At 40.1% G+C, this 22406-nt stretch overlaps 2 protein-coding genes across 4 annotated transcripts in view; one reads left to right on the plus strand and one right to left on the minus strand.

Annotated features, from left to right (window-relative positions):
• PPP2R2C (protein phosphatase 2 regulatory subunit Bgamma) overlaps positions 1-12085 on the minus strand; it is a 184717-nt gene extending 172632 nt beyond the window's left edge. Inside the window, exons 1-2 of one of the 2 annotated variants that reach the window (XM_027457420.3) lie at positions 11920-12085; positions 11592-11675 (exon numbers count right to left, since the gene is read on the minus strand). In XM_027457420.3, coding sequence (XP_027313221.1) covers positions 11592-11675; positions 11920-11935 — 100 coding nt within the window. In that variant the 5' untranslated portion in view covers positions 11936-12085. Of the gene's footprint in view, positions 1-11591; positions 11676-11919 lie in introns of those variants that run through there. The other variant, XM_072037795.1, reaches the window with a different exon arrangement.
• Positions 12086-15019: 2934 nt separating this feature from the next.
• MAN2B2 (mannosidase alpha class 2B member 2) overlaps positions 15020-22406 on the plus strand; it is a 28650-nt gene continuing 21263 nt past the window's right edge. The window contains exons 1-3 of one of the 2 annotated variants that reach the window (XM_027457426.3): positions 15020-15214; positions 17834-17980; positions 21826-21931. In XM_027457426.3, the coding sequence (XP_027313227.3) occupies positions 15098-15214; positions 17834-17980; positions 21826-21931 (370 nt within the window). In that variant the 5' untranslated portion in view covers positions 15020-15097. Of the gene's footprint in view, positions 15215-17833; positions 17981-21825; positions 21932-22406 lie in introns of those variants that run through there. The other variant, XM_072037793.1, reaches the window with a different exon arrangement.

A 22406-nucleotide genomic window follows, 5' to 3' on the forward strand; every position in this document is an offset into this window, starting at 1 on the left:
GTATATGTCACCATTTCCTAGCAATAGCTCGGTGTCAGGCCTTGCTGTTTGCTATTACCACTAATCGTCCCAGGACATTTCTTAGCTTCCACTGAAGTTTGCTCTTATTTTAGTTCAGATATAATCCCCACAGTTACTAGGGATAAGACAATAACCAGAAAAAAACTAAAGCCATCCTTGCAACTATTCACACTTTACAAATGCCCAAAACCATTACACTGGAGCAAGAAATGTCAGGATGTTGGTGCAAGCTTATGACCCTACCTCTTGACTACGTGGTAGCCAGAATGTACCTAATTTTTCTGCATGTATCTATCAACAATTTGTTGAGCCATTGGGAACATTTTGCTTATAATTTTCAGATGGAGTTCAGACTTCAGTACATAAGCTCTCACACAAGCAAACCTGCATCTCCTATCAACGAATAATTTTATTTTAAACAAGCCCGTGTACAAAAATACCCCTGCTGTTCATAACCAGCTTTTGAGCAGAAAAATAAAAGCTTTGGGAAGGTTGTGGAGTGCAGAGTGAATTCCCCTACCCCTGCCTTTGAGGTAGACTGTGACGGTCCCCGTAGGACCCTGCCTAGCAGAGATAACAGACGCTGTCAAAACAGGTTTCCTGGAGCAGATTGCCTAACTATCCGGGCAGGGCAGATCCAAGGATTTCCCAAGGAGAGCATTTTCACATCCAATCAGCCTTTCAGCTCTGCCCAGACCATCCATAAAAGGGCTCATGTTGGAGGCAAAGATGTGACGGAGGGCTGAGAAAAATCAGTTTGGTAAAACTAGATGGTGTCCAAAATCATTATTCTGTACCCTACTGAAGAAAAAAATCTTATCATTAATCTCCTTTATCCTGTGTCACTTCCTGTGTGTTGTTTTTTTGTTTTGTTTTGTTTTTGTTTTTAATGATCAGTGGGATACAGTTACATTGTGATGGATTTTATAAATAAATTAGAAGCTATTAGCACATGCCTTAGTCAAAGGGGATGTGGTTGATTAAAAATGATGATGATAATAATAATAATAATAATAATAATAATAATAATAATAATAATAATAATAATAATAATAAAAGTTCAGCCCAATCTACAGACAATGAGAATGGGGCTTAATACACCAAATTCAAACATCACAGTCTGTCTCTACTGGCCAGATCCTAAAGGTTCAAGTAAAGTCTATCATGGTTATATTTCAGCCAAACAACTTCTGGAAACACTGGATGTAGTTTTTATAAAATACTTTCTGTACCAAGTATCTACAATACTTCAAATATTTACATACTTCTAATTTCAAAACAAGGACACGTCCACCTCTTCACGAACTGCTAATATATGTCCAACACGACCAAATCAAGAAACTGGCAGACCTAGCTGAGAAACAAAGTCTGAATAAACATTGAAAAGAAACACATTCCACATGCCTTGAGATATTTTACAACGGAGCTTTATACCATGGAAGTGGTTGAATAACAGGATGCAGGACTACATGTGGACAAATATCTGGCTTCTTTTATCCTTGGTAGGTAAATGAATATACCTCATTAGCTGCCATTCAGGAATAGGGCTAAATGAAGAGGAACAAACAGGATCAGATAAGGAAGCAGGCCAGAGTATATTTCACGTTCAATATTACTTACTTTGAAATAAAGGAAAACTCTACAAAAAGGCAGAGACAGGAATATAATCAATGCATTATTATGCATTGCAAAAAAGATACAATAATGCAACTGGCCTCTTTTCCTCAGTTTTTCATTACCACACCGTTTCCATAAAATACAAATAATTATAGATACAAACCGTGAATCCAAAAAACCTCTGGAAATTAAAATTTATGGCTCTCCTAGCAACTGTATCTCACACACTTGCACACATGCAGTATTCTGTATGGTATTTGGTGTGGGCTTTTGTGCTTTCACAGCAATGAGGCTGAATTATGGTTGCTGTGGGAACTATATCTTTGAATTTCTTGACTCGCGCTACCATCTCAACTAAATGTTACATTAACATAGGTAAGCATGTGTTTTGTTTTTGTTTTTTTCCAGAAAAAAAGGAACTTATATGGATGGTTACATATTTAACTGTTCTTCCCAAGAAACATCACATGGCTGTGTCTGTCAAAGTACAGAGCTCTAATTGTGCTCACACTGCGTACACAAGAAGTAAAACAGAGCCACATAAAACCTGTGAGTCAAATGTGGCAGAAAATAGCAGAAAAGTGATAATGTCACTAAAAGCTTGTTTTTGCAATCTTCCTAAATTTGTTCGACTTTTTAATTTCAGAGTTTGGGTACATGCTTTCTTCCAGGGCTCTAGCAGAAGATATATATACATTTGTCATCTTCCTCACAAGTGAGCACGAGTGTGACAGGGCTGTCACAGCCAGCATTGCCGGCCCCAGTCAGCACAGGCATTGCTCTGGGTACTCTGAACATACAGCAAAAGGCAGTGATTTCTGCCATAAGAGTATTGAGGACTGACATTTGATGTGCAATATAGGTCACAAGCGGCTGCAGCGGCGCACATCAGCATAGGAGGAGAGACAGCCTCTCGCTGCCACTGGAGATGTTCTTTAGCAGAGGTGAGCTGTCCCGTGGCAGGACCAAGAAACTCAAACTTCAAAGCCAGTTTCTTTGATCCAAAATATTCTTGTTGCTATTTCCCAACTAGTACATTTGTCTTTTAACACCACCAGGAAAAAGGGAGCGAGTCTGACACACCTCTTCTTATTTTGGAATTGTCACTCAACAATAATGCCTCTAAAATCATCAGATTAGACATCGCATATACAAGTTATTACTACAGCATTTTAAAATTGGAGTAAATTCTATTGCACAGTTGCTACTTCCAGAAAAGTCAACGTCGGTATTACTCTTTAACTATGATTTTTATTTACCTTGGAGGAGTCTGGGGAGAAGGGGGAAATCAAGAAGGAAAACAACGTCACAAAGCTGCCGAGACACAGTGGCACTCTTCTGAAGAGCACACAGCAATGCTCAGCTGCTCTGCCAAGAAACTCAACAGACCAGCAAGGTCTCAGGAGATTCCACTTACAAGAGGAAAGGCGAATGTCCCACTAGGGCATGTGGGAGCAAAATATCAAAGAAATCCAGGGAAAACAGTAAAACACAGCTGGGATCTCCTGGTTTGGAACACAGGTGACAGAGCACTTCAAAGTAACATCCTAGGAAACTTAAGAAAGTAACTGTTCACATGGAAAATTTCAAGTTAAAAAATAAAATCACAATTTTGCATATTTTAAGTGCATGAAAAATAAGAATTTAGCTTAAAACGTGAGTTCACAATTATCTTAAATCACCTATATCTCCTTTGCATAGCATTATGAAGGATTCCAGGTGAGGGCTTCTTTCAAATCAAATCTGAAGCACAGGGTATTTCCAGAGTAAATATTCAATTTCCAAGCAGTTTATAATGTTAATGCAAGAGATTATCAGAGAACCTCCAAAAATAAGAGTGAGCTGATCAATAAAAACACAGCCTTGATATTAAAACTTTCAAAGATCTAGAAGATTACCCAATATGACAGGCCTAACAAGAAACTATTAAGTGTCGCAAGAATTACACTTCTACTATTAGACTTGCACCTTTAAAGATGCAGCTATTTAAGTCTAGTCATAACACCAGAAATTAGTCTGGCTACAAAGAGAAAGAAGATTACTATACTTTGCGTCTGCCAGCGAAATTGTGGATAATTTTAGTTTCAGGGTTCTAAGACGACTATTAAATACAGTAATTAAGGTAGTTGGGTGAAATGGAAAGGCACGTCACTAACAATACAACTGTGTTAGATAGTTTTACAAGTCACTTTTGAATGACACATGCCCTCTCTAAGTACAAAAGGCAAGGCACTGGCCCCTCTTAGCATCAAGACTTAATTGCCTCTGAACCAAACACATCGTCTTCAACTGCAATACCAAAATGGTTTCAACTGAAATAATGGATCTGTCTCTTGCATCATACTTTTGAATATTTTCTGAAAATTACTTAATGCAATGGATGGAGAAAGATTTATGAGGTTAACGTTTTACATATTCCTGCAATCATCCCAACTGTCAATGCTGTTCACTGTGACATGAGCCTCTATAAAATGGGCTTGTAAATAAACTTAGCCAGAACACCTGGGAATGTATGTTTCTGGAAAGAGACTGTATTTTATGAAAGACTTAAAAACATATAAATAGGTCATCAGTATTAAGAACATTAAAAACAGGTCAATTTTTTCCATATTGCTAAATCCTTTTTATTTGAACCATTACAAACATACATACTGTGTAAAACATTATGTGTGTCAAATAAATAGTATTTATTCTAAAAATTCCTGGAGGAGGAAAAAGTCAAACACATATACATTGATCTAATTTAACTTTCTTTGATTTTTATATAAATCTCACATGAAGATAAGAAAGTATGCATGTACACACAATTGTGCGGCTATTAAAAAAAATTCTCAACAGTATTTTACAATATAACAAAAAATAAGCCACAGAGTTCTTCATTTTGGTACATTTATGTTTTGGAATACTGTACAGAACTTCTTAATGTAATGTCTAAATACTCTGGCAGTGCAGCTTGCATACGTAACCTGAAGGGCACATGATGATACCACAGAAAGGTATGAAAGGAATCCAGCAGTACTCTCCTGAAAGCAGCCGTATTTCAACATTTATTAAAAGAAAACTTGAGGCCAGCCAACAGCAGGACACTACCACATCCAGGAGTAGTCAATGCTGCTAACAAGAGAAATGGTTCATTCTCACTCTCCAGTGGCACTGCAAGGACATTTACCAGCTTGTATTTCTCTCCAGGAAAGGAAGGCTCCGATGGCACCTCAAAACTTACATGAAATTTATCAAGGTGATTGCCCACAAGAAGCACAGTGCTGTATTTACTCTTCTCAATGAAGATCAAAGATGAGTTTCATACTACTGAGAGCATCTCCCATTGCTCTTAATGACAAAACAGAGGGAACAGAGAACTCAGGTGGAAGGAGTTTCCCAGAACTCTACACATGAAATGAAGAAATGAAGAAATGAAATGCCACCACTGTATCAGTTCTTAACAGAAAATGCCCATCAATGAACCTGGAGGTATGACAACTTTGACAAGATACGTTGTCATTATCACTTGTAGCACTCTAGAGCTCTACCAACCAACGACTACCAAGACTGAGGGACAGCATACATGAGTTTTGCTATTTTATTTACATATTGCCATTTTCAAATTCTTTCTGCATCTGCTTACTGGGACAAACCAAAGAAACAGCCCTCAAGCAGAAAACAAAGCCCAAACCCAAGTACAATGCCCCATAAGCCTCCAACATCTCAAGCAGAGTTGTACAGAGGAAGTCCAGCCACCACAAAGTTCTCCCTACATGCTACAGAAAACACCTGCAAACATCCACAGCACGCTAGGCAGAAAATTGATGTTTAGAAAGGACTCAGCACATTAAATAGAAGGAACCACAGCCATTATATCAACTAAAGGTTTTATGGCTTTATACTAATGCAGTATTTAAAGACAAACACTGAATTGATACTTGAAAACTGAAAGAAATCAAAGAGCTAAGCCTATATGAAAATCCTTAGAAATAAGCAAGTGATGAACTGAGTGACAAAATAAGGCATCACATGAGATCTCTGGATTTTGTCTTCCAAAAATAATAATCCATGACCTTGTTCAAAAAGGATGGAACATTATGAAGTAGCTCCCTCTTCTGGTTTACCAAACAGCAGCAATCCAATGTAAATGTCAAGAAGCAGAATTCAGCCTGTAAACAATACATTTCGCTGTTTTTTGGCTTCGGTCCTATATCATCAAGTGATCACACAGAGGATTAGGAAAATGCGAGCTGCTGCCCATTATTTTGAATAAGGAGTTCGTAGTTGAGGACAGAAAGGCCCTGCTTAAACATGCTGATACAGAAAGGTTCAACCTTCACACACAGTACAACCGAAAGCTGGTTGAATCCCCCAAATAGCTTGGTATCATTGCAGACATTTTTTTTATCAGACAGCAGAAATACACAGAAGAAAAGAAATTCATTTCTGTTTTAAAACTCTCAGCATATTACTGAAAAAAAAAAAATGCATTTCACTGCATTTTGCAAAAAAAAGAACAGATAAATAACAATATTAAGAACAGTTCACCTTCCTACCTATATGGCCTACAATATGACTTCTGGATTCATATTTTCACAACTTCATTTGCAGCTTCTGGGTTGCGATTTTTGAAACGGAACAATTTTATTTATTAATTGGAATTTCTTTCTGTTGTGACATCTTCATACAGATCAACACAAACTGCCCAGTGGTTTCTGACTTGACTTACAGTGCTAGAGGAAGCTTGGTGAAGAGCTGGTGATTTTTCAGCATCCCAACTGGAGCCACAGGCAATCCTATACCCTTCAAACTGTTCATCACTATGGAAGCTGAATGTTTGACTAAATACAAAAACTAGTGTAAATGGCAAAGATGTGGCACCACTGAAATCAGTTTCCTTCATCAGTGTTGTTATTTATAACAAAATCATGGCATAAATTAAATTATTGTGTATTTCATACAAAAGAGGGAGCATAAAAGATGTCCCTGTTGAATTCTGTACTAGATAACTTGAAAGCTTCATGTTTGACTTGCTAATACCTGCATAATCAGGCACACAACAGTGTGATTTCATCTTTCATGATATGTATACCAAGTGCATCTTAGAGGATGCAGCCAACTGAAACACCCAAGGAAATTCTGATCATTTAACCACAGATAAAACCAAAATTGCCAGGAGTTATTTGGATGAAATTGAAAGGATCATATAAAATGGTAGGCCTTGGAGACCTGGAAATAGTGAGAGACAGAGGGAAAAGAGCTAAGATTTGCTGTGCGGGCACCTGCTGCAAATGGCAGACTTCCAGTGACACAGAGGGGAGACCCCTCTGCCAGACTCTGCAACAGTCAATGGGCTGAGACCCCCCACAACCCTCTTGGCAGAGAGAAGAGTTAAAGGGACAAAGAGAAAGTGAAACAAAAGCTGAGGAAAATGACAGAAACTAGAAAATGTGACCGAGTATGTAAGTGGAGATATTAAAATGGGGCAGAATGTAAAGCAGGTTTGTTACTAAGAGTTGTTAACTCTTAGTAGAAAACATACTCTAGCACCCATATCAAGTTCCAATAGAAACACTGTGAGAACAGAGATTTTATAAATCAATTCAATTCAATCTTCTTCATGTATAAAATTAATTTATTACATAAAAATTAAACCAATTCTTATTTAAAATGCAAAATTAGGAAACAGCAAATGAGAAGTGTAAATAAGCCATCCACCTTTTTCTTTTTCATAACAAGTGTATGCACAAGTATATTTTAGTATTTTATTGTCATTCAAGAAGTATTTTGTGTAGTAATCTACAGAATATTTGAATGAAAGACTATTACAAAACCCATGTCACATATAAACAAAGACTTCAAAAACAATGAATGAAAATATCACGAAATGGACTGTTGTTGTAGATGAGTATCTTTATTAGCAAAGCTATCATATGAATAAACAGAACATCAATGTACCTCAAGCCCTTAGTCTATAACGAGAAACTTTGCATATTGAAGCTAAGCATCTGATTCTGCAGCAACAAATAAATACCCGCTTTTTCTTGTAAAGAACCATCTGCTGGGTCTGGTCTTACACAGCCACTTATATCATCATAGCAAGAGCAAATGATGGTAGCACTTTTCAGGAAGTGTGCAAGCTAACAGTATCCTAAACATAATCTGGGGTGAGACGACGGGTGTCCCTCCCAGAACTGTGGGGCACAGAAGAGGCATGGTTCAGATATGTGCAACGCTAATTTGGGCAGCTGGGAGCCCAAAACTGCAAAGTATGTCCATCCAACTAAGGCCTCACAGAAACACAACATCATTCCTCAAAAGAAATGTTGACTAACTGTTAAGAGCTGCTACCGTGCCTTTTTACAAGAAACAAAGGAAAATCAGTTGTTTGGTTCAGCCAAAAGAGGACTGAAAGGCCAAAGCATGACGGAGACTTCCTATTTAATTACACCTGAGTAATGAAGATGTGACTTGCAAGGACATTACTTCAGTTGCAAACCTGAGCAATTACATTTTCTTCCATGGAATTCATGTAATACTGGAAAAGACAATATTGAACCAAACCCAGACTTATTGGCTATGATTGAAAACTACAGGAAGCAATAAATTATCCCATGTAAACCCAACAATGATTAAATTCAAATTCATTGCTTCCCAAGGCTTTGAGCTCCTTCAAATAGTACATTATTCAAATGTATTCTTACAATAAAAATAGTGTTTTATCCATGTTATCTACTCCAAACTACTCAGGAAAAAAAAGAACAGTAGAACGCTTTTTACTAATGCAAGTAACAGGAAAGTTCGTATCACATGATTCACAAGGCACTAATGTTGTGGCTTTCAGTCACTCAAGATCATGAACTTACAAAACAGATTAAAAGAAAATTTAAACTGCAAATCAATTTCAACTTACCAATCTCTGATGTGTTATTTTTAAGACTGAAAACTAAAAATATGAATTTTGACTCAATCTTTTCATGAACCATATAGTCATTAGTAAATATAATGCTATCTATAACTTGTATAAGAACTGACAGTTTGGACTTCACCTCTCAGAATATCTAAAACACTCTTTAACTTACACAAAGTTCTCAAGAATTTGGTATGAATCGTAATTCAAAACAAAGGGTCTGGAATAATCGGTCCTGCCATCGGTCCACTAGACAGTATGGGCAAACAGCACAAGATTTGGCTTTTCAGAATTCCAAAGTACTAATTGCTCAATAGTGGAAGTTTAGCTCCTACCAAATAAATCACATCTTTAATTCAATATTTCATTTTGCTAGCCTGTAGGTGGATACTCTAGTACTGTTCCTCATGTAGCTTTTGTGAGGCTGCACTTAATGTGAGCAAAGTGCTTTGAGATCTTTAGCATGAATAAAATATATTTTGCATTTAGATGTTAATTATAGAAGTAGCAATATTTGAAATAGGGTTTTGTTTCAAAGCAGCAAGACTAAATCAAACATGAATATCTTGGCTTTGATTGTTATGTTTTACTTACTATGCTCTATTTTTCCTTGCATTTGAAATATGCAATTTTGCATTTCTGTTATGTAAATTAATGTTTTTCATCTAAAATCTATTTTTGGAAAAAGAATCATTTTCTTCCCTACTCTAAGACAGAAGTGTTGCTGAGCACAATTCTGGAGTCTAACTGACAGAGTCCTGCAAGGCCATTGCATGCATTCAGTAACAAAAGCAGCAAGAGGTGCCCAGAGGACATACTGAACTTGGACTATTAATATATATGTGGTTATCTATTCAGATATATATCTCACTAAACACATAATTATATTTAATATAGATTAATTGGTCCATCTATCCATTGGTTAGGTGGTCCTAACCAATGCAGCTGCAGTCACAGTTCTTGTGGCCTTTCTCTACAGTAAAAGGAAGTAGGATAAGCACTGAAGAGCAATCTGCATTGAAAGTCCTAAGAACAATCAATTATAAGCTAAAGGTTCCTTTTGCCTCTGTGTAATTTAAGTTATTTTAGAGGCAAACTTCAAGAAAATACAAGGCTTGGACTTTATCCAAAATTATCATGCAAGGGGTCAAGCCACCTATCGTGGTACTTCCTTTTATATGTTAAATGTGTTTTTTTTCACTTCTGCAAAGTGTGCCAATTATATTGCTGTACGTGTCCCTAGATATCAGTGGCACTTAGTAGATAACGTATCCTGGAAAATGGAAAAGAAGTACAAAATGCATGCCATATATAAGCCTATTAACATAAATGGGGTTTACTACCTGCAGAGGATTTTGATTTTGTGGTTTGTGTGACCAAATTATGGTGTTTCTGCCTGTCACTTGTTCTCTGAAATTCATGTATTTCCTGGCTGAGTAAGGAAGCTAAAGCATTTAAGATTTTCATTTAAGTCATGGAGTAAATTTGGGCATCCATAAATTGCCAGTGTTAAAGAAAACTGAAGTTAGGGTTAGCAAACCAATTTAAAAAATTGTGGTTGAATCTGTCATGTGGCAAAAGGCAGCCCAATAAATCAAAGGAATACAACACCTGTTTAGAAGCAAACATTATACTCTCAAAGCAGTGCTGAAACACTGATATTTACCCAGACGAGTAAGGTTAAGAAGCATATCCCACTCACTCAAATCTTTAAATAAAATTAAATGCCAACCTAAAGCTTGTTTTCAACATTCTATGATGCCTGAGAAATGCTGTCACTCACTCATTACACTCCCTCACATGGATGTAATTTCCACCCCCACCTACCGTCATCACATCTGGTTTGGCATGCAGTTTCAGACAAAAAAAAAATAACCTAGGCACCAAATCACAACATATTTTGAGAAATATTTCAGTATACGTGTGTGTAATTATAGACAGCATTAAGTACATCTTCAAATATAAACCATCATCAGATCTTTTTGGGAAAAAAAAATAGCCTAAAGCCCTAATAGAACTGTAGCTTATTAGTAGTATACTGGGGTTTAAATCACTTCTCTAAATAGCAAAACACAAGACAACCCAAAACTTTGCATCCCACAGAATCACAGATAGCATGGCTGAAGATGACCTCAAACCATTAGTCTATCTACCAGCCCCACAGAAAGAGCTGCAGCTTTATCACCTCAACCAGTGTTTGTGAAACAGACTTTAAATATCTCAAGTGAGTGAGATTTCGCTGTCTACCCACCCCACCTATTCCAGTGTTTCATCACTGGAAAGCTTTTCCTAACCTGACCCCAATCTATTACAGCCTTTCACTTTCCTCCCTACTAAAAAGCTTTTCAGTCTAGCTTGCACTTGTAATGTTCATTTACGCCCTTTCAAACAGTAAGGCACTCCCCTCAGAAGCACATGGTAACAACAAACAAAAAAACTTTGAGACAAGGTCCTGGCTCCACTTAACTCACTGGAAACAAAACCAGCGGAGACACTGAGATACGCTCTCTGGCATTTGCAACACTACATATAGGACATACTAGAAACTACAGGTTGACACTAAAGTTTGAAGCACGCTGTGGATATTCAAAACCACACATGATTCAGACCCAGAGGGGAAGGGTTTTTGCCCTGGCACTCAAAGGCTGCTCCTTCTCTTTTCACAGAATATTCAAAAAGAAAACTTTCCAGGTTACCTCTTCAAAGTCAAGAAAACAAAAAGAAGGCAAGAAAACTTTCCACGTGTACTACACAGCCTCACTCGTACCAGCAGCCACCGACGTCAAGGCCAAGAAGACTGATGCCACCTAGGCCATGAGTGACAAACCTCAGCATCTCCCAGCAGAAGACAACCAGCGTGGACACTTATACGAGGCCGGGGCACGCAAATCTCCAGCTGCCCCACTGCAATCCCCTCCTGCTCTGACAGCATCTCCACCACCCAAAGCCATCCCTGCTGGCCGCAATGTTGTGCCACGGCCAGCCTCGAGCCTGCCAGCCACCCACAGGTGACAAGACACGGTGGTGGCCATGGGGTTGAACCACAGCACCCTGCACTCACCTTCAGAGACCTCAAACTCGGCCGCTCCATTGAGCTGGTAGAGGCACCAGTCAACCGCGCTGTTGTCGCCTGGGGGGCCGCCAACTGTAAGAGAAGGAGGAGGGTCAAAGGCATGGTCAGGCTGGGGCACCCAGCACCCACAGGGAGGAGAGAATGGGGCCATGAGGAGAGGGCTGAGGAAGGGACAAGGGGCAGTGGGGTGGAGGAGAGAGGACGAGCCGCAGCAGTGGGGAAGAGGGCAAGGAGAGATGGAGAGGGCAGAGAAGGGAACAGAGGGATGAGAGGGGGCTACAGCGAGGCGGGAGGAGGGGGAGCGTTAACGAAATACCCTGCTTTTGGGACATGTGTGCCGCCCTGCGGAAGGTGCCCAGTGCTCTGAACTGTTATTTTGCTTTGCTCCCAGCGCCGGTAGCTGCTCGGGGCGCCTCCTCCTCCTCCTCCCAGCGGAGCGGGCGGCGCAGGCAGCCGGCTCTGCCTCGGGGCGCTGAGGGAGCCGGGGGAGGGAGGACGGGCGGCGGGGAAGGCTCCGCCCGGAGCTCCGGGGGAAGGCGGCGCAGCCTCGCCAGGACCCGCCGCGGCCCCAACAGGTGCCAGAGGGCCCGGCAGGCCTGGGGGGAGCCCCCCTCAGCACGGCCGGCTACCATGGGGCCGCCCGCCCGCCTTCCTTCATCCCTCCTCTGTGCTCCCCTTTCAGCCTCAGTCCCCGAGTTCCCCTTCAGGGCGCCCCGCCGTGCCACGCTTCACTTCACTTCGCTTCTTACCTGCCTTGGGCTGTGCAGCCTGTCAGGGATGGAGGCTGCACATGCCAGCTGACTTCTCAGGTTTTACGCACGCTAAAATCACTGCGAGGCTAGAGAGCGTTTCTCATCTTCGGGACCGAGGATCCGCAGGCTGTCCTCACAGCATGCGTGAAAGGTAACTAAGAAAGCAAACCTTTCCCCAAGTAAAGCGAAGTGCTCTGTGGAGTGACGTTTGCCTCGGCTGGAAAATTGTTAGGGGAGCAGAAAATTTGAAAGTGCTGAAACAGTTATAGCGAGCATACTTTATAAACGTCTTTATTCTCGCAGACATCCACCCCAAAAACACCACAGGAGGGAAATCTAAAGGTATGTTAATTGTTCTGTACACCAGGTGGCTTTCTTGGCATTTTGTTTAACACAAAGATTGTGACTTTTTAGCTTACAGCTGGCAGCACTGTGCCTAGATCTGTCTTTTTGAGGCGACAATGTCAGAGGCCCACATATACCATAGCTCATGTCAAAAAAAAAGAAGCAAGCACACTTTTTACGGGCAAATGAGAAAAGCTTAAGAAATAGTACAGGAAGGCCATAATTAAGCCATGGTAAGAGATTAGGAGCACAAGAGAATAAAACATCAATGTAGGCAGCTGTCATGGCCCAATTACACTGGATCCTCCATTATTTTTGCCATAAACTCTATGTGATATGCCAACCTTCATTCTGTTTTGTAGCACATGAAGACCCTCCTGATGCCTTTAGATTTGTGTGTGCTTTCATAAGCTGTAGGTAGTTTGATCTGATTTTTACTAATATAAGTATTCTGTTCAAACAGGTATGTTCTTCTCTACTCTGTACAAGACAGGGTAATACTGTGACCTGTGTGAAAGAGTAAGGAGGACAATTATATGTTCTGATGGAAATAGGTTTAAAATGGGAGTAACAGTCTGCAAACATTCTCAGCTACTTTAGCAGCAGAGCAAAATGCCAACGCTTAAGCTTTCCTGGGAACTTCACCTAAATTACAAGACCATAATGCCTTCTGAGGTAAAAGAACATCACTTCATTTAGACTGTGTATATATATTTATCTCTAAGCCATATGTTTGCTGGATGTGTGCTCGCTTTCTTGGAACTGAAAAGGTTTAAGCTGATGATTTGGGGAAAAACAGATATCACAGAGCTGTATTAAAGCTTCATCCAGCTGCTTAAAGATACTAACTCTCTCATTAAAGTACCTACAGACCTTGATTGCTCTCCACAAAGTATTAAATAAAATTAACCTTAACATTCCAGCACAAGCCTCTTCTTTTTGGAGAAAATTATAGTCTCCCATATTAATAAGCAAACAAGGGCCCAGCTGTAGGAGAATTCATTCATATTAGCCATATTTTTATAAAATGTAGTGATTTTATGCTCTTCAGCTCAGTATTACTGAGTTACATACTGTTTTTCATTATGGACTTCAAAAATTTACTCACTTTGTATGGTGAAAAAAATCAGTTTGGCATGTAAGACAGTATGTTATATATTTCTTTTTCTTCCTAAAATGGGAAGATAGATACAGATCTTACTTAGAGTGTGATCTGTTTCTACATGTACCTTAAATATTGAGATGGGTTAATGTGTACCCAAGGGCTAAGAAGTTCAGCATGAATTTGTCTTTTATCAGTGCAAGTGTGTAGAGGGATACTGTAAAACTATTTGTGATGTTTTTATCACAAATAGCGATGCAACTGCTTGAACTAAATCTAGTTAACCTATGAATTCTAAATCAACAGACAAAACTTGAAGGTACTAGCAGATACTGCTTTCAGCTGACTTCGTTTACTTTTGAATTGCTGGAAATGAGTTTGGTGTGATACTTTTTATCATTGCAGGATTGTAACATTGTTAAAAGCACATAATTTACTCAAACTTGAATTTAAGCTGGGTAGCCAGAAGTATACTATTGTGTACTTCAGAGTGAATCAACAAAAGAACTATTTGGGCTTTTAATATAGTATTATATTGGACAGAAACAGAAACTGCAGACCAAATTTCTGGGGAGACTGGGCTGCCTTGCCAATATAACATTTTTTAAATTATGGACTTTTTCCCTTTTCACAAGGGCTATCAGCAGACCTAGCAGTATGGCTGTTTCAGTTTCAGCACAGCAGCCAGCGCTCACTAACGGTAAGAAAGCAAGTGAGAAAACCAATTTAAATGGGATCAGAAGGTCAACCGCATAAAATAAAATTTAATCTTGCTACAACTTCAGAACGCAAAGACAATAATCCGTATCGCAGTACCAGGCCCAGAAATAAAGAATTCCATTCCAAAGAGAATTTCCACCAAAACAAATCACTGGGATTTCTAGTCGGCCAGGATGAAGAACTGAACACCTCCCTGAGCAATATGGTTTTGTAGAAAGAAAAAAAATAAAAATAAAACAGCTCCAGGGGCAGCACTAACAGCTACCTCCCGGGGGTCCGTGGTTTTCACGGGGTCCTGCACCCTGCTGCAAGGACGCCACGTACCAGCAGCACCTCGGGGCTGCCAGCCACATCCTGGGGCCAATTCTCCTCCTCATATCCTCCGATTTAACCAAAAAGTGCTTTAAAAAAAAAAAAAGCAGCGCCTTCTGGCGAGCAGGCCCGCGGCTCCCGCTCCCTCAAGATGGTGGCGGCCCGGCCGGGAGGCGGCGCCGGAGCGGGGGGCGGCCGGGGGCGGGACGCGGCGAGGAAAACCCCGGTCTTCGGCCCCGGCCCTGGCCGGCTGTGGAGCAGCCATGGGGCCCCTGCTGCTGCTCTTCAGCCTCATCGTGCCGGCTGCTGGCCGCGGGCAGCTGCGGGCTTTCGTGGTCGCCCACAGCCACATGGACGTCGGCTGGGTTTACACGGTGCAGGTGGGGCCCGCTGAGGAGGGAGGCAGGCAGGCAGGCCGGGGAGGGGGGGCGGCGGGGCTGAGCCTCCCTGCTTTTCCTCAGCCCGGTGCTGCGTTAAAAATAAGAAAAACTAAGGCGTAAATCGCTGAGAAGAGAGCCCCCCGGTCTGTCCCGCAGTGCGGCTGGTCGCCCGGTTTTGTGGGATCACCTTGACGGGGGAAGGCAGGGCTGGCTTAGGGGCTGCGCGCGTCGCGTGGGGTTTCCTGCTGCCAGCGTTCAGTGGGATGCTCGCGGTGGGTTTTGGAGCTGTTTTTAAAAAGGAAAACTTTCCAGCTGTCAAAGGGTGCTTTAGCTGCTTGGCAGGCTTTGTTGGGCTTTCAGAGTGTCCTTTTACTAAGCCAAAAACTGAAGGAAATTCTCAGTCCTCAGAGACACCCTACTGGCCAAGGCAGAGTCGGTGCATAGAGCCACGGAAGTGTGGCAGCAAAATTTTTGCTCAGTGAGTGAGTTGCAGAGCAAAAATAAATCAGGTGGGGCATTTATGCCTTTTGTATTTGTTAGTCTGCATCCTTTTTTTTCATTACAATGAATTTTTCATTACAATGATGATGCGGAAGATGCTGCAGATACTCTACTAGCTAGAGTGATTCGACATCGCATGCTTAAGAAAAACTATAATAAAAAATATAACGTCTTACCAAGAACAATTTTTACTGTTGCTTGCAAGTAGCCTGGCTTGTGAGAACAACAATTTTCAATTCCAACCCAGACCACTGGGCTTTATAAACTTTGCAGGAGTTCTGGTGTAGCTGAAGTTTGTGTCATGATGCAGATTGGCTTGCTTTAATCTCCAAAATACATCAAGAAAATATTTTCAATAGGTTACCACACAGAATAAGTTAGTAGTGTATCATGTTTGAGGAGTCCTTGATCAACTCTTAAAATATATTGTACTCCACTGAACTATTCAGAATTAAAATTGAGCACGATGTTGTAATCCTTGTAAATATACTTGGATTTTAGGTTATATTGTTTGCAGCCAATTGTGAGACAAATGAAAGCTTAGCAGGCATTTGAGCATGTCACTATTGAATAATAGTAAAATTTGAAGGCTATTCCCTTAGTTAAAATTTCACTTTGTGTAACAATAAGTGTCTAATCATAATCTTGATTATAAAAAGTCCTTTAGAAATGATTGAAAAGTAATTGAACAAGCAATTATTTAGATAAGCTCTGAAGTATTTTAAGCCATTCCTCCTACACTGAAAATTTTTTGCTTTTCTAGCGGCAGATAGCAAAGATAGCTGGATTTCAGTTGTGGAAAGCAAGGGGATAGGAAAAGTTAGTTTCTGATTTGGCTCACATCATCCTGTTCTTATTTCAGAGTGTGCTTTTCTTTCTTACAGGAAAATTGCCCAAATGGGTTCATATGTTATGTATCATGCCCAGTATTTGTTGTTGGATGAGGGATCTGTTGATCAGTTTCAGGTGCATGTTTGTGTTGTGGTGCTTATTTTCAAGCATGTATCATTAGCTTTAAGTAGAAAGGCAATGTTGTTGATGTTAAAATAACTATTCTATTAGATACAAGCAGAAACTGTTGCAAGAAAACACAGGCACTGCAGGAAATCCTGGGATCTCCGCTGTTGCCTTTAGGTGTTGTATATCACTTTGATGTTAAGTAAGGGGTGAAACACTGCATATGGCCAAGCAGAAGTTTTTCTGGCAAGGAAAAGTGTACCCAAGATATCAACTTTATCAAAAAGTGTACCCAAGCACAACTTTAAATGAATATGATGATGTTTGTTTGATACCATATGATAGGATATAACTGCGTGATGGGTCTCAGAATCACAGAATTGTAGGGGTTGGAAGGGACCTCAAGAACCCCCTTATCTGATGAATATAGCTCCCATATTTGCATTCCAATAAAATCCATAGGCCTTCTGGAATCGAAGTTGCTTTAGGAGCAGGAGACACATGGAGTAGATGCTCTGATTCTCACGCTTTATGATTCTATGTCAACAGTCAGATTTGTTCTGAGTCCTTTGCCTCTGTACTAAATCATCTAGCAGAGTGGTTTTATTTTTCATGACTAAAACTTCTAGGGTCATAGTAGAATAATTTACAGTTTAGGTATAACTGTATTATACCAGTAACACACACCCACAGTACAGTCATACTCACTCTACAAAAACAATTCTGATAATTCAGGATGCCAGCAGTGGAGCAGAAATGGAAGGGTAAAGCAGACATGTGGATTTATTTCCGAGTACATTGGTGGAAAGGCTTACCATGCCTGGTACTGATGGTGGGTGTAAGGTAAGCAGTGAGGGATAGGGTGAGCTGTTCCCAGTAGATCAAAAAGAAAACTTTTCTTGATGTCTGCTGATCTTGTGGGAAGCTACAGCATGATCTGGTCAGGTCCTCAATCGGAGAATGGTTTTTGGAACCAAAGGCACACAGGGTGTATACAACCAGAGAGACCTCAGCCTTTCTGAGAGTACAAAAGAAGTTTGCAACAAACTTGACATTTTCATCTCTTTAATATCGAGCCCCATGAGTGTTCAAAACAGCCCCTTCAATGTAGGCCAAGCACCACTTTCCAAAATGCAGTTTCTTTTCTGTGTTATTTTGCAGGAGAGTATGCATGCTTATGCAGCAAACGTCTACACATCTGTTGTAGAAGAGCTAATGAAAGGAAAGCAACGCAAATTTATTGCTGTGGAGCAGGAATTCTTTCGACTCTGGTGGGATGCAGTAGCCACGGATAAACACAAGCAGCAGGTAAGTTGTACTAGAGCCAAATGTACTGCTAACAAGGAATCCATGCTTTTTTCGGAGGGCAAGGAGGGGGCAAAGTATTTCAGCATTTGCTTTTTACCCATATCTTCTGCAATCTGTCTGGGAATCTAGCACTTCTTATGAAAGGACTTTACCTCTAAAGGTAGTTTCAAGAGGTTAGAACCCCAGATATAGATCACAGCAGTAGGAGGTAGTAACCTTTGCACTAAGACTCTTTACACTTTGCAATTCTTGTTTCATCAGTGACTTTTTTTATTTGGGGGCATGCTAGTATAAGATCTGGGTGATTCTGAAAGAGGTTGCACCAATATCTGTCAAACATCTGAAGCTTACAAACTGGTAATGCTGCTCACAAGAAGGAACTTCTTTCTTTCCAGTTAAGTGTTGCTCAAAAAAAAGGTTTCTAAACAAGGCTAGTGCAGCAAAAAGAAAAATGTAGGATTCAACAACAATAGCTGTTTCTTGGGTTTGCTTATTTATGAACTGTGATCCTTTTCAGTCTTAAGAGTTTTAACTCAAGGATTTATTTTTTTTTTCCTAGTAAGGACATATTGAAGTTATGTTTATTATTTCTTTTTTATGCCAGAGGAAAGAAGCATGCTGAAATCAAAGACTAGGCTGGTAGCCCATTGCAATGCATGATGTTTAAACTTCAGACCCTAACGCTAGTGGATACACAGGTGCAGCTCCCCATAGGTACTTCTGCTGAACTCCAGGCAACGACAACATATTACTTGCAGTAAACTAAATTTACATGTGGAGTACATTAAATTTCATCAAACATGTGGTTTGATTTTTGGCTGGTCCTGTGAGGAGCCAGGAGTTGGACTCGATGATCCTTGTGGGTCCCCTCGAACTCAGGACAGTCAGTGGTTCTATGAAAGTGCTAGATGTGTAAAGTGTCATATGAAAAAGTCACCTCCGGTCTGTTTTTTTCTGTTTAAACCAAGTCCTTCACTAAATTCTGAATTGTCTGTAATGTTTCATATTTAAATAATAGCTTGCAACCTGTGTGCTGACCTTTGTAAATAGGTTTTGCTGTGGTGGCAGTGCTTTGCCCGTACCTGCCCCTTGCAAGACAGAAGAATCTCTTCGCTATTCTTAATTAGAAAATTGCGTTGCAAATCCAGGGTGGGGAAATTAAAGAAAATAGCATAGGAACTGCTTTGTGCAGGACAGGAAAGTACTTTTTCTAATGGACGTTGTTCTTATTTGAAGGATGTTGTGTGGCAGTAAGCCAAGCTGTAAGGAAAAGGCCTATAATTCCCTGTAGTTCCCATTCTGTGATATCTAAAAGAGTAAATGTTTATCATGTTTGACCTCAGCAGCACAAAACTAGTATTTAGGATTCAGCCCTTAATTTTCTTGTCTAGATTCTTGTGGCTTTTCTGCATTTTAGTCAGTTCTGTATTAACTTTTCAAGAAACTATTATAAAAGTAAAATGATTAAAAGCAAATTTCTGTGAAACCTGTTTGTCAAACATCGAATCTCTAGAAGCTACGAAGCTTGTTGATAAGTGATGTGTTTTTCACATTAGCAAGTTGCAAATATTGGGCCTTGAAATTAGGTGTCTGTGGTTATTGTCCTGCTTTTTCCACTTGAACTCTAGCATTAACTATTTTCTGTGGTACAGCCCACAGGTTTTAATTTAGTATTTTGCTTGAAATACGGGATTTAATTCTGGTTTCTTTTGGAAAATCTGCTTTGGATTAGTAGTATCAGTATTAAAAATTAGTAAAAACCACAGCCTGAGCACTGAGGCTGGTTTTACAGTTCAGACAAGAGGAGTGAAGTGGGCTGCAGCAGTACGCAACCAGATGTGAACCTCTTAGTTCTCTGTGCATGTTGTTCCCGTGTGATGTCTGGGTGTTTTAACTAGGGGGGAGAAAAGATATGTAGCCACTTGTAGCTGGGATGTACGAATGGGTTGATGTAAGGGTAGTACGAGTTGTCCCAAGGTCCATGGATATGTCCTACTGCTGTAACAGCCTGCTGCTTGTAGAACTGTTGTGTCTCTTTCCTAGGTTCCTATTGCCTTTTTCCAATTCAGGTCAGTGCAAGGGCATGTTCTTACAGATTTCTCTGGTTTCTGGGGTTGGATATAATTTAAATTACTTGAATTATTATTATTTTCAGTATTTTCAACCTCGCTGTGATTCCATGAAACTTAAAATAAAGTTTCCATGGCCTAAAGTCTGGTTCAAAGGTATCTTTTTTGGACATCCATCCACATGGGGAATAATAGCTACAGATGCTTTTCATGTAGGCCAGGACCAGTTCTGTGCTGACACCAGATATCGGTTATCTGGTCTCCCAGCATGCTAATCAGTCACCACAGTCAGCTGGAACTAATTTATGAATGCTGAGCCCTGAAGCATTTTCACAACATTGTGAATGAGAGAAATGATTATAATCAAAATTGACAATCTGGCATCGTATCTGAGCAGACACAGGGGCATTCACTGAAGGTTCCTGGGGAAATAAGCATAATAGGTCTGGAACTAGCATCCTGCATGACAGATTTAAAAAGAAAAAAATAATTAAAAAAACAATGATGAGGAATAAAATATGTATTTAGAATTTCTGCTGAAAGTTTGAGGCATGTATCTTTGAAGTTTGAGGTAGCAAAGTAACTATGATAAAAGTAGAAGCCTCTAAGACTTTTAGAAAGGGGCACAGATTATTAACCCTTTCCTACACACCCACATCCAGCAAGTTTGCTAAAAGCCACATTTAGTGGCATGCTTGCTGTTTCTAGTGGTTGAAGTTAAATAAAATCTTGTACAGGTCATAATATGTTGTCAGGTTGTAAACTAGGAAAAAGAATAGTAAAGAAGGTCAGCAGCATGTTTAATCATATGGGCAAACCCACTACATGTGAAATATCTATTTATTGATAAAACATAGGAAGAGAAGCTTTCTCAAGAAAAAAAAAATCTGGAAACTTTCCCTTTATTTTATTATTTTCTAGGAAGAGTTGCCATCCTTCAGGGGTTTTTTTGTTGGTTTCTTTTTTTCAGTTGGCTGGTTTTTTTTGTTGTTGTTTTCTGGGGGGGGGGACACACTTCTTATTTGTTTTTTTGTTTGTTTGAAACTAGTGTTTGTAATTCAGAATTATTTGAAATAACCTTGATTGTACTCCTACGTCCAACCTCTGAAGGCAAGGTCGATGTTTACAGTATTGAAGAGGTGTGAGCATAGCCACAGCACGCTGTCTTCTTCCTGGATCCCACCAGGTTTGGTCTCCAATCTGTTACTGAAGTACTAGAGGAAGCCCCAGGAGCCTGGCCATTGTTGCTTGCATGGAGTTGCACATTGCTTGCTCATCCGGCTTCCTAATGCTGTTTCAAAGCCAGGATGCAGCAGGAGGAAGACTTTAGGAGAAACAAGAGTATCTTTTTTTTAATCCTCCAGCTCTAGCTACCTTGAGGCAGGATTCTAGGCTGTTGCAATTGTGTGGGGACAAGAGTGATGCTTAGATGGTATCAAATCCTAATGAGGAGTACTTCATCATGATCAAAATCTCTACTGATGAGTACCAGGTCAGTGTGGAGGTACATCTGCCGTGCCTACTACCTGGTTTCAGTGTAAGCTGGGTGGATCGGTGCACTGTGCAGCATATTCGTTTGCTTCCCCTTCCATCACTCTGCCCTCCTCTTTTTGATAGCACTCAGTACAGACAGCCTGTTATCCCACTTTTTTACTGGATGCCTTCTTGACAAGTGTTGTGTCTGGGTAATAAGCTGTGATCTGAAATGAATTTGCAGCCTTTTTGGATAAGACTGAGATGAAATTTATGTCTCATGTCTTAATTTCTATATCTTAGGTCCATCAGTTGCTTCAGGAGGGACAACTGGAATTTGTCATTGGAGGGCAAGTGATGCACGATGAAGCTGTGACACTAATTGATGATCAGATTTTACAGCTGTCAGGTATGTGTATTTGCATTTAGCTTTTGTTTATCATTGTGATGACCTTGGGGGTGGTTGCTTTTTCGTTTCTCCACCCCAATTTTGCTATTATTTTTTTTCTATTCTTTAGGAACTGATTAAAATATTTCTTCTTATTTGCTGATGGGTCATCTGTATAAAAAAAATCCTTGCATTTAGAAGAAAAAAGAACTACTGGCTTGTAGTTAAGTCTATGTCAACTATAAACTCTTTTGAAACAGAGGCCTTTTTAGTTTGTGTCTGAGAGCTTAAGTTCCTGCAGAGATAGTTATGGTGAAACTGAGGGTTTGAGAAACTCTGGAAGAAAATACCTGATAATGATTCGGAGTGTGAGGGGGTTGTATTGTTTAGGCAAAGTCTTCTGCAGAACATGGGCCACAGAATATCAACAAGGTCATCTTAGCTGAAAATCTTGCTTGATGAAGAAATCCCTCATTATAATCATTAACTCAAGCCT

Source organism: Anas platyrhynchos, chromosome 4, assembly GCF_047663525.1.
Source record: "Anas platyrhynchos isolate ZD024472 breed Pekin duck chromosome 4, IASCAAS_PekinDuck_T2T, whole genome shotgun sequence".
Classification (NCBI taxonomy): Eukaryota; Metazoa; Chordata; class Aves; order Anseriformes; family Anatidae; genus Anas; species Anas platyrhynchos.